Source organism: Lycium ferocissimum, chromosome 11 (genome assembly GCF_029784015.1).
Source record: "Lycium ferocissimum isolate CSIRO_LF1 chromosome 11, AGI_CSIRO_Lferr_CH_V1, whole genome shotgun sequence".
Lineage (NCBI taxonomy): Eukaryota > Viridiplantae > Streptophyta > Magnoliopsida > Solanales > Solanaceae > Lycium > Lycium ferocissimum.
This window is the reverse complement of record NC_081352.1, coordinates 35,639,037-35,657,113: the sequence shown is the minus strand read 5'-3', so window position 1 is coordinate 35,657,113 and position 18,077 is coordinate 35,639,037. Positions and strand designations below refer to the sequence as shown.

At 34.3% G+C, this 18,077-nt stretch overlaps 1 protein-coding gene across 1 annotated transcript; it reads left to right on the top strand.

Annotated features, from left to right (window-relative positions):
• The first annotated feature begins 1,191 nt into the window (after positions 1-1,191).
• LOC132037441 (uncharacterized) lies at positions 1,192-2,917 on the top strand. The gene is made up of 2 exons (XM_059427960.1): positions 1,192-1,601; positions 2,116-2,917. Exons 1-2 carry the CDS (start codon positions 1,329-1,331, stop codon positions 2,695-2,697), a joined length of 855 nt encoding a protein of 284 aa, XP_059283943.1. The 5' UTR covers positions 1,192-1,328; the 3' UTR covers positions 2,698-2,917.
• The last annotated feature ends 15,160 nt before the right edge of the window (positions 2,918-18,077 follow it).

The window sequence follows — 18,077 nt, the reverse complement described above, 5'->3', positions numbered from 1 at the left end:
TACACCTATGAGCTTTCTTGAGCCCCTCAGAATACTAATTACAGATTTCTTAATTGGATTTGTCATCATTAGATTATTATGTAACTAGTGCACCCTGTCAAAAGATTCTTGAACGGAAACCTCTTCTTATATACTAAAATAATAAATATTAAGTTAAAAGAGACTAATTTGTGAAAGCTCAGTGAACGGATTTGAAATACTAATGATATCAAGAAGGCCATTGTTAGAGGTCTTGAACCCAAAACCTCTAATTAAAGTGAATTTTTTAAAGGCCAAACCCAAAATCTCTAATTAAAGTGAAATTTCCATTTAAAACTTCAGGTGGGTCATTCGTATTCCACTTAGACACTTTTTGCACCGTTATCGAGCAAAACCAACACCAAAGGGGGCGCCACTCAGCACATCCTAATTTTTAATGATCAAAACTCCACGAATTTACAAATTAGTAAATTTACAAATAAAATGAGGACACAATTTAATTGAGTTGGACTCAATTTAATTGGCCACTTATCCACGAGTAGGAGAGCGGTATTGGTTTTACTTCGCATATAATGGTCGCAAAAAAAAATGTCTTCATCAAGGCTAAATTTGCCTTTTTAAAATTATTTCACCACAGTCCTTGATAGTGATAGGGGAGGAAGGATTCATGATTATGGAGCAACTTCATCAAGGCTAAATTTGTTAGTAGCTCAGTCATTTGGTGTAAACTTGGTTGAGGCCTAGACACTATAATATTTGGGCAAAATTAATGGACATTAGAGCCAATTTGGAGGAAATGATTAGTATCCGAGTAATTGAACTTCTTATTTTGTTTTTATATGTCATGTTTTCTAGCTTCCTTTTTTTCGGGTTGATAATTGAACAATTTCATCAATTGTATCAGTAGTCATGATTCATGAATATCAAAAGTTGTAGACTATTGCTATGGTGGAACATATTTAAAAACAGTGTTGTGGCGAAGTTAACATATACCACAGCATAGAAGAAAACATTTGAAATATGAAAATGAGTGGAAGAACACAAAAACAAACACTGAGCACATTTTTTTTTATAATACAAACACATTCCGGTTTCAATACAACGTCAACCTTATTTTTCTATAAGCCGTCAAAATTGTGTATACATTGGCTTTCCTCTTTTTAATTTTTTCTCTACATCGTTCCAATTTTGTCGGATATCCCAAAGGAAACGCATATTGGCACTCTTTATCTTTCCTAAATTCGCGACATAATTAGTCCAGAGACCTTTTTGTCTTTCTATGCCTATCTCCTTCCTTCTTGCAACGCCCATCTCATTCTATATATGTTTTATACATTGGTCATGGGCAAATGGCAAAATTAACAAAAAATCGAGGAAGGAGTAGGTTTTTCAATTGTTGTAGATCACCCGTAGTTTTCAACGATGACACCACCATAATTAAACGGAGTCATGCATATAATTCAAAAGAGCTATCTAATTTGAAGCGTGTAAAATCACAAGAAAAGTTGGATACAATGTTGGGAAAAGATTTCACCAATATTTTTCGACAGAGTCGAAAGGAGAACGTCTTTGGCAGGAGTTTCTCTCATGCATTCAAAAATGTGTTTTCTGAAACATCATTGGTAAGTTGGAATAATAATAAGAAGAAAACATAGAATGAAACTAGAAAAAGTTAGAAAAACCTGTCCAGAATATGATGATATTTTTGAATATGTATGCACTTATTCTTGCATTCTTCTTTATTAACGATCATAATTGTATTTTTATTAGTATAATTTTTTGATAATTGAGAAAATCTCAAAGCGCGGTTTGAAATCAGTGGATAATGATCCGAGAAATTTCCAGGGATAATAGCTCACCGTTTGAAACACGGTGGCTAATGGCCCGACAATTTTCTACGACAGTGGCGCACGGTTCGAAACTCACTGGACAATAGACCTACTCTCTACCATTTTCCACTTAAATACCAAGTTTTTATCTGCGACAAGGTCCTAGCCTGTGACGTGTGCCGACTCCACAAATCATTGTTGCGCTTTTACCATTAGACCAAATTAAATGTTGTATCATTTTCGTTTGGTGAAACTTACAATTTGTATCATTGTTATGTAAGTTGTTACAAATGAAATTGTTTTACAGGGGAAGAAATGCCAGAGGCCTAAGTGTTCATTTGGATCATGTAAGAAGTTGTCAACAAAATTGGAGAAGTTATTTCATTCTATGAATGAAAAAAAGTCTTCATCAAAGGATTTATCAAATATTAATAGGATGTCCAGAACAAGCACGGATGATTTTTCCTTATTCACGACTTCAACTGCATCCTCTTCATTTTCTTCGTCTTCGTCTTCGTCTTCTTCTTGTGCATCTTCGAGATCTTCATCGCAGAGAAAACAATTCCCGTCTTTTCACAGATCGAAATCGGTGAACAATATACAAGTTTATGACAACATAAAAGAAAAAGAAATTGCCCTGAGTTACAACAAGAATGTTGGGACCTATTCTCTTTTAATTTGTTTAGTGGTTATGATCTTTTGCGGGAAAGTTTTTGCCATCATTTGCACTTCAACGTGGTTCTACTTTGCTCCTCGTTGTTTCAAACGCATTGACTCGTCAGTTAAAGGACTTCAGTACTCATGCTCATTGGATAATGACTCAGATGAGTACAAGAGAAATGCTATCGTGAAAGAGGTTTTTGAAAGAACTCATAATCGGTTGTTATAGCACAAAAAAGTAGTATGTAACTTTGTAGGGCTATTCTCCTATCCGTCCTATCCTTTTTTTTCCTTTTTTTTTTTTTTTTCTGCTTTTCTTTTTCCGTTGTGTCATGTAAGCCTGTGCAATGGAATGGCCTTATTTGTCATATCGTAAATTGTACAAAATGTTACACAATGACAAAAAGAAGAAACAAAAATTGCATATGTGATACTTCTCAATCTTTTCATCGCAATTAATCGCCCTCCGTCCCAATTTATGTTATATAATTTGACTAAGTACGGAGTTTAAGAAAGAAAGAAAGACTTTTGAATTGTGGTGTAAAACAAATCATAGATATTTGTGTGGTTGTAAATCATTTCATTAAGGATAAAAGGGGAAGTTTTAAGTTAAATTATTTCTAAATATAGAAATGTATCATTCTTTTTGGAGCAGACTAAAATGAAAAGTGTATCACATAAAATGGAACAGAGAGATTAATTAACTGCGTATTAGAAGAGGGGATATTTATATTATGCTCACTTCTTTATCGCAATTAATATGTTAATGAGTTGCGTGTTTCACGAGCACTTTTTTTTTATAAGTTTCAGAAAGTTACATATAAGTTATAAATACAAAATCATGAAAGATCGCAGTAACCTTTTTACATGTTGTATCTTCTTACCATAACCAACTCTAGGTTGATTAGAGTGAAGAAGAATCTGTTTTTGTACATCCTATGACTTCTTGCCTTCAATATAGAACACCGTGATCGCTTATATTGATGAATTATGTTATAAAATTATCACAAATTGTGGCGGACTTGCTCCATCACAAGCATACCATTACAAATTTGTATTTTTTTTTATTTTTTTTTTTGTAGTGCATTAGATGCTTCGATAGAGAAACTTTGTAATTTTAAACTAACGGGAGAAATTAAAATGTAAAACCTTTTGTTTCATTCACTGTTTTCTTTCTACGGAAGATAGTGCTTGTTTTTCTACTTTCTATGTGATCTTACTTAATATTTATGCAAGAGACTGTTTTCACGACTTGAACATGTGATTAGAAAATCACACGTCGACAACTCTTACGTTGCGTCAAGACTCCCAACAAGATAGCACTTGTTTATTTTAAATCAATTTATCAAATTTAAAAAGATTGATGGTGGTAATGCATTTCATTAATCTAAACTATCAAGTTTGCTGAGAAGTTCAAGGTGTTAGCCTGCGTAAATGTGTAGTAGTGGGCTTCATATTTCGAGCAAATGAACTAAGTTTAGGTGGCCCACGTCTCAAATCTGTTTCTAAATTCAGCTATGGGGACATTTTACCTTCTTTTTTTTAAAAAAAAAAAAAAAAAAAAAAGAGGCAGTTACACATTTAGTTGTATGCCAATTATTTTTTTTGAGTGGACGGCTATATATGCTTGCTTTAGTGAATCATGAGATACCTTAGTTTGTCTATTATATCTATCTTGCAAATGATTATGAAGGTGAAGGAAATTAAAATCACAATGTTTCTTAATTTCATGAAGAATTTTACTATGTAAAAGTTAATTTTATAGTGTAGTAAATTTATATTGATCTAAAATATCAGTGTGAATGTAGTGGCCATTAGGATTAACCTGTACGTCTGCAAAGAGAGATAGAGAAGAGAGAGATGTGCTGTACGGAATTGTACATATCATATATATGTGCCTGGACCACTTTTATTTACACAAACTGACAAAATTAGCATAAAAGGATCGAGATTGGGAAATTTTCTTGTATATTTCTCTGAATGTAACAGTGAACAGTGTAGTCTATTTATACATTTGATCCTGTGGACTGAAGTGTAATATTGTGAACTACTCTATGGATGGAAATGTAAAATATGAAACTATGTAACTAACTAAAACTTTACAGCTCATTAATAAAATATCTGTGCAAGGAGATATTTATCCCATGAGAAGGTGTGTATTGTTGTTATGATGTATTTCACGTGCTTAGACCGAGAATTATAAGTGGGAGTCCAATAATGATATTGGACTGATATTGTACGTTGTCAATATGGTCAATGAATCTAAAAGGACCGATAGTTGTAAACATAAGAGATCAACTTTAATCTCTTCCTTTCTTTTTCTCTTTCAGACCATGTCCTCTTCTTTCCTCTTTAGTACCATCGGAAACACCCCCCCTCAAGTAGGTATCGGTGATCGGATACCTAACTTGCCAGTGAAGAGGTCCGGCCAAAGCCTTGGTGAATAAATCGGCGATCTGAGAAGATGTGGGTACAAAGTTCAAGGAAATGAGGCCTTGAACCAGTTTTTCACGAACGAAGTGGCAATCAAGTTCGATGTGCTTCGTACGTTCGTGAAAGACCGGATTTTTGGCTATATGTATGGCGGCTTGGTTGTCACAGTGTAGAGAAACCGGCAACGATGGAGAAACACCCAGATCGGAAAGTAAACGAACGATCCACGAAATCTCCGCCACGAGGCGACGCATGGATCTATACTCGGCTTCGGCGGAAGATAAGGAGACAACCGGTTGTTTCTTGGATTTCCAAGAAACAGGAGATCCGCCTAAACTGAGATAAAAACCACTGACCGAACGGCGTGTATCGGCACAAGCTGCCCAATCCGCATCGCAAAAACCCACTAATTGAAGTGAAGGATCTGAATTAAAAAATATACCAAGTACTGGGTCATTACGAAGATAACGGAGGGTGTGATATGCTGCTTGAAGATGACCAGATCTTGGAGTTTGCATGTATTGACTCAAGGTTTGGACTGTATAAGATAAATTCGGGCGCGAATGGGTTAAAAAATTCAGTTTTCCCAAGAGATGCCTGTACATGGTAGGATCAGGAAGAGGGTCACCGGAATCGGCAGTCAACTTGATTGTGGGATCAAGAGGAGTAGTAGCATTTCGAGGACGATTGCCGGATGTTCGTAGATTAGATCACGAATTTGCGGCTCGAGTGATAATGATGCCTTCGGTAAGTGAAGAAATTCCATTCCTAAAAAATAATTCGCAATCCCTAAATCCTTAATCTTGAATTCATTGTCAAGAAAGAATTTTAATTCAGCTATCTCCTTTTAATTGTTCCCTGCCAATAGTATGTCGTCAACATACACTGCAATGATGGAAATGAGGGTGCCAGAAGACTTGAAAAACAAGCTGTAGTCATTCAATGAGGGAGAATACCCTCTTGCACCCAAAGCAGCTGAAAGCCGTGCGTACCACTGACGGGAGGCCTGCTTAAGTCCATAAAGAGACTTTCGCAGGCGGCAAACATGAGAGGGACTCGGAGGTGTCAAGCCAGGTGGAAATTTCATGAAGACTTCCTCACTGAGATCTCCGTGAAGAAACGCGTTGTTCACATCAAGCTGGAACAATGGCCAACTACGCTTGACTGCAATGCTGACAATACATCGAATCGTAGTCATTTTCACTACAGGTGAGTACGTTTCGGTATAATCTATTCCTTTGCGTTGTATATCCCCCCTTACTACCAAACGTGCTTTCAACCTCTCCAAAGTCCCATCTGACTTGAGCTTTACTTTGTAAACCTACTTGCAGGGTAATGCTTTCTTACCTGGAGGAAGAGGGACGACTTCCCAAGTAAGATTAGACTCCAGGGCATCTATTTCTTTCTGTTTAGCAGAACTCCACCCTTCATGAGTGGCTGCTTGGTGATAAGAAGTAGGTTCACTGATTTGTGCAATAGAATCATTTATGTGCTGATTATGTTTGCTTAGCAGAGAATAAGAAAAAGAATGTAGAGGAAAAATAGGAGGGTTAGGAGATAAAACTGAAAATACATGACCACAATAAAAATCAGATAAATGAGCAGGAAAAACAGATTTTCTAGCTGATCTACGCAAGCTAGTTTCTTGAGATAACACATCCATAGAAGAACTGAGGGGAGCAATAGGAATTGGAGGTGGTGGTATGGTAGGACTTGGACTAGACTGAGTAGAAATAGGTGAGGATTGTGTAGGTAAGATAACAGGAGAAGAGTTGGTAGGTGAGATAATGGGAGAAGAGCTGGTAGGAATAGAAGAGTGTGTAGGTGAAGTAGGAGAGGGAGATGCTAGTGAGGGTGAGGGAATTGTAGAGGAGGATCAGGGAAGATAGGAGCTGGAGACTGAAATGAACCTGGAAAAAGTTTTGACATGGGTTCTGATTTAGTGTATGGAAAAATGGACTCAAAGAATTTCACATTTCTACTGATAATGATTTCATTGGACTTTAAACTCAAGATTTTGTATCCTTTCTTGCCGAATGGGTAGCCTAAAAAGACCCCTGGAATAGCCCTGGGTGCTAACTTATCCCTATTAGATGAAAGGGTGGAAACAAAACATAGGCAACCAAAAGGTTTGAGTATGGAATAAGAAGGTACTTTCTTAAACAGTTTCTCATAGGGACTAATATTATTAAGGACCTTAGAAGGAAAGATATTTATTAGGTGAGTGGCTGTAAGCAAAGCCTCCCCCCAATATTTAGTGGGAAGGTGTGACTGATAAAGAAGTGCCCTACAAATTTCAAGAAGGTGTTTATGTTTTCTTTCAGCTACCCCATTCTGTTGTGGGGTAGCAACACAAGTAGTTTGGTGAATAATACCTTGGGAAGAAAAGAAATCAGAGGGAATAGATCCAGAACCTAACTCATATGCATTGTCCGACCTAATGATCTTTACTTTCTTGGTGAATTGTCTTTCAACATAGGCTAGAAAGGACTTTAGTAGGGGGAAAGCATTGGATTTAGTGGAAAGCATGTAAGTCCAAGTTGTTCTAGTGTAATCATCAACTATTGTTAGAAAGTATTTTTCTCCCCTGTAGGTTTGTGTTTTGTAAGGTCCCCAAGTGTCTATGTGAATCATTTGAAAAGGTTCCTTAGTAGAGATTTGGCTATTTGGAAAGGGTAGTTTGCATTGTCTAGCCATAGGGCAAATGTCACATGGAAAATCATCTTTATGTAATTGTTGAACTGGAATCCCTTTAATATGTTTCATAGAAGTAAAAGGTAAGTGACCAAGTCTATAATGCCATAACTTGTTTGAATCAAAAATTTGTGAAACTGCATTCTTTGTATTGATGGAAGATTCAGTACAAACAGGAGGACTCAATACATTTTCATTAGCAGAAACACAAGACTCTACATTAGACACTGCATGCTTGGACAGAGCATGTTTCTTAGGGAAATTTAAAACAGACTCATCAACTAAAGGCTCTCTAGGCTTAAGTAGGGACTGGATGGACTGGATGTGTCATTCTTCAAAACATATAAACTAGCAATAGTTTCACCAAAAATCTGATTCTCCTTCATCGAAAGGCCCTGCAGAAAACAAGCATACTCAGTGAACAAAATTCCAAGATGAGTTTGCTTGCAGAATTGATGAACAGAAAGCAAATTATGCTTAAAAGTAGGCACATATAAAACATTCTGCAGCTCTAAAGTAGGAGTTAAAGCAACAGTTCCTATGCAGTAAACAGTCACTTTGTAAGAGTTTGGTAAAGTGACAGAAATAGGTTTAGAAAGGAACTTGAGGTCATGTAGTAATGTTTTCTCAAAAGTCATGTGTTGGGAAGCTCTTGAATCTATGATCCAGGGCTGTGAAAGAGAAGAAGAGAAACAACACATAAATGAAATACCAGCCATGTTAGCAGAATGGTTCTCATCCGAACCACCAATATCCTTAAAATTTCCTGCCTGTACAGATTGGAACATTTGAATTAGATGATCACACTGGTCCTTAGTGAATCCGTGGGAATTCACCATAGCTGAGACTCTGCTTGCTTCAATATTAGCATTTGAAAACCCATCAGTGCTAGCATTTGAAAACCATCAGTCCCAGCATTTGTGCCAACATTTGCCTTAGGATTATTGTATGGTTTCTTAGACTTGTTTGTGAATTTGTAATCATCAGGATAGCCTATTAGCTTATAACACTTCTGTACTACATGGTTAGTTCTCTTGCAGTTGGTGCAAAATAAATTGTTCCTTGGAGCTGAATTTCCATAGTTCTGTCCACTTGGCTTCATTGCTGAATTTCCATAATTCTGTCCACTTGGCTTCATTGTAGTATTGTTTCTCTGCTGATTCCATTTTCCAGCAAAAAATGCTGCAGAATCTGGTAAAATCATTTTTCCTGCATGCACTTCTCTTTGTGACTCTTGATTTAGAATAATGGAATATGCCTGATTTGTAGAGGGAAGTGGCTTCATCATTAGTAAATTCTCTCTGCAGGCAGAATAACCTTCATTCAATCCCATGAGGAATTGAATCAGCTTCATATCCTCATTCATTTTGTGGTTGTGTGTCTTAGCTCCACACTTGCAATCACAGGTGCAAGTCATAAAAGTGTTGAGAACCTTCATTTGATCCCACAATTTTTTGAGCTTATTAAAATAAATTGCAACATCAGAAGTTCCTTGTGATATGTTATTCAAATCTCTTTGTAATTGAAATAACTTTGCTCCATCAATTTTCGCCCATATCTCTCGCAGCTCACTCCATGAATCTTTACTTGATTAGGCAATAAATGAGACTTTCAGAGATATCTTTACTGATGGAGTTTAGAAGCCAAGCAAGGACCATGTCATTGCACCTTTTCCATTGTTCATACAAAGGTGAGTTCTCATCTGGTACAGTAGCTTTGTTATTGAGAAAAACTAGTTTGTTTTTGGCTGAAAGTGAGATTAAAACACCTCTTTTCCAGTTACCATAACTAGATCCATCAAAAGTGACATTGATGAGATTGTTACCAGGTGAGTCTGAAGGTGTGAGATAGTATGGGTGAGATGTATCAACTACAACCTCAGTGGATTTCTCACCAGCAACAGGAGATTTATCAGATCCTGACATCCTTCAAAGAGTGTTTAAAAAAAATGGAAGCAATATATATTGAAGGAGATCCTGGGAAGAAGATGAAGAGAGAAAAATGAAAATCTCCACTAATTACTCGCTCGATACCATGACAAAATTAGCATAAAAGGATCGAGATTGGGAAATTTTCTTGTATATTTCTCACGAATTTAACGATTGAAGGAATGTAGTCTATTTATACATTTGATCCTGTGGACTGAAGTGTAATATTGTGAACTACTCTATGGATGGAAATGTAAAATATGAAACTATGTAACTAACTAAAACTTTACAGCTCACTATAATAATATCTGTACAAAGAGTCATTTATCCCATGAGAAGGTGTGTATTATTGTTATGGTGTAGCTCACTGTGCTTGGACTGAGAATTATAAGTGGGAGTCCAATAATGATATTGGACCCAATCTGTTATCAATATGGTCCAACAGAAGAAAAGGACCCGATAGTTGTAAACATAAGAGATCAACTTTAATCTCTTCCTTTCTCTTTCTCTTTCAGACCATGTCCTCTTCTTTCCTCTTTAGTACCATTGGAAACACAAACAAAAATACATAATATGTTTTCTAATTTCAGTTTTATTTTTATGTGTCTTAGTTTGACTAGACATAAAATTTTAAAAAGTAAATGAGGTATTTGAATTTTATGATATTGAAGTAAAGATATAATGTAATATATCAAAATACTATGTTTTTTATTTTAAACATGTCACAGAATAGCATTCTTTTCTAAAGAAACTAGAAATGAAAGAAGACCCATAATTTGAAACAGAGGAAGAGCATATAGCTATCGTTAACTATGTATTCCTTCTTTATTAGACATGAAATGAATATATGCCATAGGCTATATACTTTATTCAATGTTTTGCGTCACGTGAGGAGGGTCTTGATTTATGCTTCTTACTACTACTACTGCTATACTTATATATGTGATATAATCCTTTACCCCCATTCAATTTTTGGGTATTGCGGTCTTTGCTTCTTTAATAAAAAAAAATTGGTTTTTCACCATGTTTTCAGTACTCGTATTGAGGCACCCTATTTTCGGTACTCGTATTGAGGCTATCAGGCTATGATTGATCTGAATTAGCTCCGTATAATGCTTTAAGGATGAAGCACTTCTATCAATATTGAAGAATTTGCACGTTTTAGGTTAATCTTTAATTTTTACCCGCTGAAGAATCGTCGCATATGCAGTGAATATAAATTCTTTAGTCACGTCGAGCATAACTTGTGGTGTGTTTTGATGCAAAAATATAAATCTATGCCCTCGCAAAAGGTTATTTGTTACGAAGGGCAAAAATTAAAGATCAATATAAAATAGGGCATGAGTGTCAATGACCCATCAATTTTTTTTTCATACCCAAGACTTAAACAGATACCTCTAATGAAGGCGGAAGAAATGCTATCTATCTTCAATACAGTGTTGAGTGGTGCTTTTTCAACATAAATGATTCAATGTGATAGTAAAAGCCAATATTATTGTGCAAGAAAGAGAAGGATTTTGCAGATACAGATATGAATCTGAACTCAGATTGTGTCTCTTTATAAGTTGGACAAAAGAAACAGGGGAACCAGTACTGGACAAAACAAAAAAAGTGGGGTCTTGCGGCTTATTACATTCCATAAGTAGATAAGGGTTAAAGCAAGAAACAGAAGTACAGGGGCCAACAGTTGCTCTATTTCTGGCCATTCTTGCAAAACCACTAGGAAAAAAGCACAGCTTAACAACCCTCCTCTCTTCACTAGTATTTATGAAAGCCTGAAGTGTGGTGCAAATAAATAACACACCAATTTGTGTAACAGATTTGTTTCAGTGTGTCATGACCCTAGAATTGAACATGTAGTTTTGTCCTAAATAGAAGAGAGAAGGGTAACATAAGTGGTCCAGGGTTGGAAATTCCTTCTTTGTCCTATTCAATTTAATTACAACCGAGAATTATAATCTAGTGGTACAAGTAAAATCTTTCATATAATGGTTGTGAGTTCAATTTTACCCTCCCTAACCCCTATATATGTTATTCAAATCCTTTGAAAATGCCGCCACACTCGTATCAGATTCTTCAAAATGTAAGCGACATCCAAACACCCATCAATCAAGTTGAGTAGGAACTAGTAACTAGCAACCATGAATATTTTACTAAACTAGAATTAAAAAACAAACAATTTCACAGTGACCATAGATCATAAACTTAATTAAATAGAATTGAGTTAAATTACCTTATTGGCGATCCGTACCCTAACTACTAAAATTTATTAATGACGAATGACCTCTACATTCGCACCCATATCTGATACACCATTCGAATAATGGCAATACTTATCCGAATTCGATAAATCGTAACAACTTATCATAGCTAAGTAATTTAATAGGGTGAAAATATATGTCAAGTAACCATGACAATAGTCTACTAGCAAACACAAGTCATGCATCACCGGGTACAAATAAGTTTTACCTCGAGCAACATATCCATCTCTAATTTAATCAAGTATCTTACCTTTTTTTTAGTTTGTATCAAGAAGAATCTCTTTATTTACATTTGATAACTATCTAATTCCAACATTCTACATGACTTGCTTAATATCATAAAATTCAAAGGTATTTTTGATATATTACATATACTTAATCCAATGACACATGTTTCAAAAGTATTCCTTATATATTTAAACTTCGAATTTAAACAAATTAAAACGGGGGAATAACTCCCATGTGATTGGCATTAACCTTTTGTACAATTAGCATCTTTAAAACCAAGGGCAGAGAGCTCAAATTAGTTATATAAACTCAAACAGTGTGAGCTACCAAAAAGTATAGCTAGGTTAATTTGTGTGAGCAAGAAGAGATGCTTACTGATAGCGAAATAGATCTAGAGAACCAGATAAAAATTTCTTTTCTCATGGGCTTAGTACACAGCGCCGACAACTGACAAAGTACTGCATCTGTATTAACAAATAAAAACTCAACATGTCACAGCAAAATTAAGGTCTAGATGGAGCCAGCTTTCTAGATGTGCAGTAAAAATTTCATCATTTAACGGAAGAGAATCTTAATCTTATTAGTCCATGGTCCCCTCTATCTACATAGTGATCCATTTCATTATATCTTTATCGTACTACAAGGGTGAAAAAATATTCGATGTGTTAGTATAGGCGGCTGATCAATTTTTTGGAATAGCGACGTTGTGAAATGGATTTGGGTTTTGGTAACGAGAAACGGGTCGGGTTTAGGCCTAAGATGGGGGTACTGTTTAAGAACAGACATGGTGGATTTTGGAGGTCTCAGACCAAGATCTCTACCCCTGCAAGGAAATTGGAAATCTTGGGATTTGTGCATTAACCACAAAAATATTCTCCACTCTCTCTCTCTCTCTCTTTCCATAATGTTTTCTTCTTTTATGGCATGTCATCGTTGTCGATAATAAAAGAGATTAATTACTGTACAATATACTATATTAGCTAGCAGTTTGAGCAACCAAATACGTTAAAAGCCCTTAATAATAAGCTAAGTATTCGAATAATAAAAGAGATTAATTACTGTACAATATAGCCGTTCAAATCGTAATTAGAAAAGAAAGATTGTAATATAAGTTGACGATGAATATAAAAATAGATACTATAGCGAATTATTTGAATATTAAATTTAATAGACAGAGAGTTTATACAAATAATTTATTCCCTATGTTTCATTTTATGTGTGTTGGTTTGATTGAATGCGGAGTTTAAGAAAATAAGAGAGATTTTTTCATTATATATATATGCGATCTTAAATTAAAAATGTGTGTAAAAACTACTCCCTTACGTCCTCTTTTGAGTGACTTTTTAGGATGTTGGACATCCATTATTAATCAATTAAAAGGGATCGTTTGACTACATTGTCCTTTATATTTCCTCTTTAATACACTACTCCTAGAAGATATAAAAAAATAGTTGAAAGACCTTTTAGAAAGTCGTTCCACCAATTTGTAATACAAGCAAAAGTAGGTTATGAAAAGAAGAAATAATGCTTTTTGGATCATTGAAAATGACACTTATTTTGGATTAATGTTTTTATAGGCTAGAAATATATACACTTAAAGAACGGAGGAAGTACCAAATATGTATAAATATTAAAAAAAAAGGAAGTACCAAATGTATATATATATATAAAAAAATTATGTATTTAAGCCGACTAAAAAAGTAACTAAAACATTAACGGGAGGAGTAGAAAGGAAATTGGGATCATATTGATTGATGTCTATTAATTGTTGAGAGTCCTTCAACTATGATGTGTGTTAGATATTTAAGAATGAGGGCATGCATCTCATGTCAAAAAGAATTAGTACAAAACTTATAAAAAAAGTTGCTCATATTCTTCACTGCAGATGAATAATTAGCGTGATAAATTAAAAGGTTTAAAAAATAATGCTTTGTAACGTACTTGAAGTTAGTTGAGAGTTGTGAAGGTGTTCATTTTCTTTAAAGGTAGATAGGCAAGCAGAATACAAGGACAGACATGTTTTTTTGTTTTATTCCTTTAGGGGGCTATAAGAATTACTGCAAATATTACATGAACAAAGAGTAGACGGCCTTTTTGGCATTTCCATTTACGAACAAAGAATCAATGACAATCCCTATAACATAGCCTAATCTTACTCACAGTACATTATTTGCCTTTGCTTTTTTGTCCTGCTGTTTTTAATGTTCACCACACCCACTACCCTACTCATCACATTGGATTTTCTTTTTCATCTCTTTTTGCTTAATACTGTTGGTATGTTACAAAATATTTTTCTCAAAATTTCATTTCAATGAAATTATTTCATTTTATACGTTGAACTGTTGAAAATGTCCTAGAAGTGTTCTACTAAATGGAGAAATGTCCAAATTTAACCTTGTATCATCCCAAATTGCTATATTTTATTTTTCGTTAGACTTTTCGTTAGACTTTTGTAATACAAGCAAAAGTAGGTTATGAAAAGAAGAAATAATGCTTTTTGGATCATTGAAAATGACACTTATTTTGGATTAATGTTTTTATAGGCTAGAAATATATACACTTAAAGAACGGAGGAAGTACCAAATATGTATAAATATTAAAAAAAAAAGGAAGTACCAAATGTGTATATATATATAAAAAAATTATGTATTTAAGCCGACTAAAAAAGTAACTAAAACATTAACGGGAGGAGTAGAAAGGAATGAGATCATATTGATTGATGTCTATTAATTGTAGAGAGTCCTTCAACTATGAGAGTACGGAGAAACAAAAAAGGGTATAAAAATACGCGGTATAAACTAAAAAGGGCGGTCAAAAATTTTACATACCAAAGGGGTATAACGTGGATCAAACACGTTATACCCCAACTTTTTTTTTTTAAATTTGGATTCATTGAAATCGAAAAAAAAAAAAATTTAAGCAAACGTGGAGGGATCCACGTTTTACGTTTCATTAATTTTTTTCCGCACGGTTTTAGGGTTTAGTTTGTAAGACGTTGCCTCTATTTAAATCATATTCGGCTATGTTTTAATAAAAAAAATTTATTGATTTTTTTAATTTTTAAAGCATATAGTTAATTTTAGTGAATAACTCAAATAAATATTTTAATACATGCAATAATTAAATATGTGTTATATATGAACTGCAAATAAAAAATAAAATATAAGTTAAATAAACGTCACACATTAACTAAGTAAGTGATGAGCGCTAATCATATGATACACATCCTACCTCTCTTGCTCACTAAATCCACACGGGCCAAAGTAGTCAAGGATGCGAGGATGCAAAGGATGACGCTTCCGTTTCAAAATTCGGTATCTGCGCGCGGCGTGGAAATAGGCATCCGGTCGGTCTGTCGCGGCACCGTCACACGACTTGCGATCGTGCTTCTCCTGGTGCACACATCATGCACTTCGGCCCGGATGTACGCACCGGAAGCTCCATACCTTAGATAAAAAAAAAAAAATTAAAGTCAGCAAGCTATTTGGAGTAACTTACTATTAAAAAAAAATTACTATTCCAATTTTAGCAGGAACAAATATATCGGTTGTGATAAAGTGTTTCAATTCCTTCTATTTAGAAACCAACGATAGTGGACCACATTAATGCCTATAAGGTATAGAGACAAAATAATTATCCACCCACTTAGACTTAGGTCTCATATATAATAAAAGCATTATCATGACATTTTAAGTATCTTTATTTTTTAGCTCTTGAGGCATCAATTAAATTTCACTTTTCGACTATATAAATATCACATTAAAGGTATAACAATCCACAAAAATAATGTTGGACCGATGATAATGTTAGCCACTTAGAGTAGATCTTCCTAAAGCTCTTATGTAAATATCTAAGCGCACTAATTTTTAATTGGAGAAAACAAGTATTCGGTTGAGCATTGAAAAGGAAACACATGTGTGTATCGGATAAGAGTGTCAAATCAGTCAAATTTTATATATAATCCACATAAAAATAACGTAACAACAATAATTTCTTCAAAAGTGCTACTAAACAAATCGGACCTTTTTATATAATAATGCTTCTAACAATCATATCTTAAGTTCAAATTAAAAATAACACAAATAAGACAAACATATATCTTATACGTATTAAAATAACACAAATAAAAAATAACAATTAAGATATATAAGACAAACAAATATTCTACATCTACTAGAAATATACAATTATATGAGCTAGAAAAAATACCTTAATTTAGATAGCAACAAAAGATAAGGATGAATAAGTTGCTCCAAAAATTAGACTGTAACTGCAAGGTTTTAAAAGAAAATAAATGGAGGAGAAGGAGATCAAAATTCTGTAAGATGAAGATGGACGAAGAGGCGGAGGAGAAGATGAAAATTTTAGGGCAACAAGTGAATGAGAGTCGGGGAGGGATCCACGTTTTACAAAATATATTTGTAAAACGTGAATCCCTCCACGTTTTACTTAAATTTTTTTTTTTTTTTTTCGATTTCAATGAATCTGACAAATTTTAAAAAAAAAAAGTTGGGGTATAACGTGGGCTGATCCACGTTATACCCCTTTTGGTATGTAAATTTTTGGCCCCCCCCCCCTTTTAGTTTATACCGTGTATTTTTATAACCTTTTTTCCGGACCCAACTATGATGTGTGTTGGATATTTAAGAATGAGGGCATGCATCTCATGTCCAAAAGAATTAGTACAAAACTTATAAAAAAATTAAGTTGCTCATATTCTTCACTGCAGATGAATAATTAGCGTGATAAATTAAAAGGTTTAAAAAATAATGCTTTGTAACGTACTTGAAGTTAGTTGAGAGTTGTGAAGGTGTTCATTTTCTTTAAAGGTAGATAGGCATGCAGAATACAAGGACAGACATGTTTTTTTGTTTTATTCCTTTAGGGGGCTATAAGAATTACTGCAAATATTACATGAACAAAGAGTAGACGGCCTTTTTGGCATTTCCATTTACGAACAAAGAATCGATGACAATCCCTATAACATAGCCTAATCTTACTCACAGTACATTATTTGCCTTTGCTTTTTTGTCCTGCTGTTTTTAATGTTCACCACACCCACTACCCTACTCATCACATTTGATTTTCTTTTTCATCTCTTTTTGCTTAATACTGTTGGTATGTTACAAAATATTTTTCTCAAAATTTCATTTCAATGAAATTATTTCATTTTATACGTTGAACTGTTGAAAATGTCCTAGAAGTGTTCTACTAAATGGAGAAATGTCCAAATTTAACCTTGTATCATCCCAAATTGCTATATTTTATTTTTCGTTAGACTTTTGGTCCTTATATATCCTTGTTATCAACAACTCATTTATCGTATTTGTCCTTCTCATTAATGAAGCTTCAACATGATATAGGTGGTCGTGTCCAAATTCTTGGACTTTTGGTCCTTATATATCCTTGTTATCCACAACTCGTTTATCGTATTTGTCCTTCTCATTAATGAAGCTTCAACATGAAATAGGTGGTCGTGTCCAAATTCTTCAAAGAAAAAAGAGAGATCATATTTACCCTGTCAACTAATTTTGACTAATGATCTAAACTACTCTCAAGTTGGGGCTTTATCAAGGGTCAAGGACAGAAACGAAATTATTTCCAAACTCTGGGAAAAAAAATTAGATCTAAACTCTAACAGACGACGAAGTTACTCAATTTCGTGGTTTGTCTCATGGTAGCCTGCTCCAGTCCTGTTACAAAACTTTCGTTATTGGGTTAGCCATACACTCACTACAACACAATGTATCTATAGCTACGAAATCTAAGCTATGAATTTAAAAATCGTAGCTATTACTTAGTAATAGCCACAAAAATACAAATTCCGTAGTTGTCTACAAGTTCATTAAATTACTTAGCCACGAAAATCAAATTTACAAAGCTAATTCCTCATTTTTTTGCTATAATTGCTAAATATTGTGGCAATAGTTACAAAAATAGCTACAACTTTATTGCTAGGATAAAATTTTATAGCTAATCCTAAGTTCTTGCCACGCGAGAAAAGTTACTCTAGCAATAGTAACCTTTTAGCCACAATAATTTATTTGAAACAAAACATTGTAGCT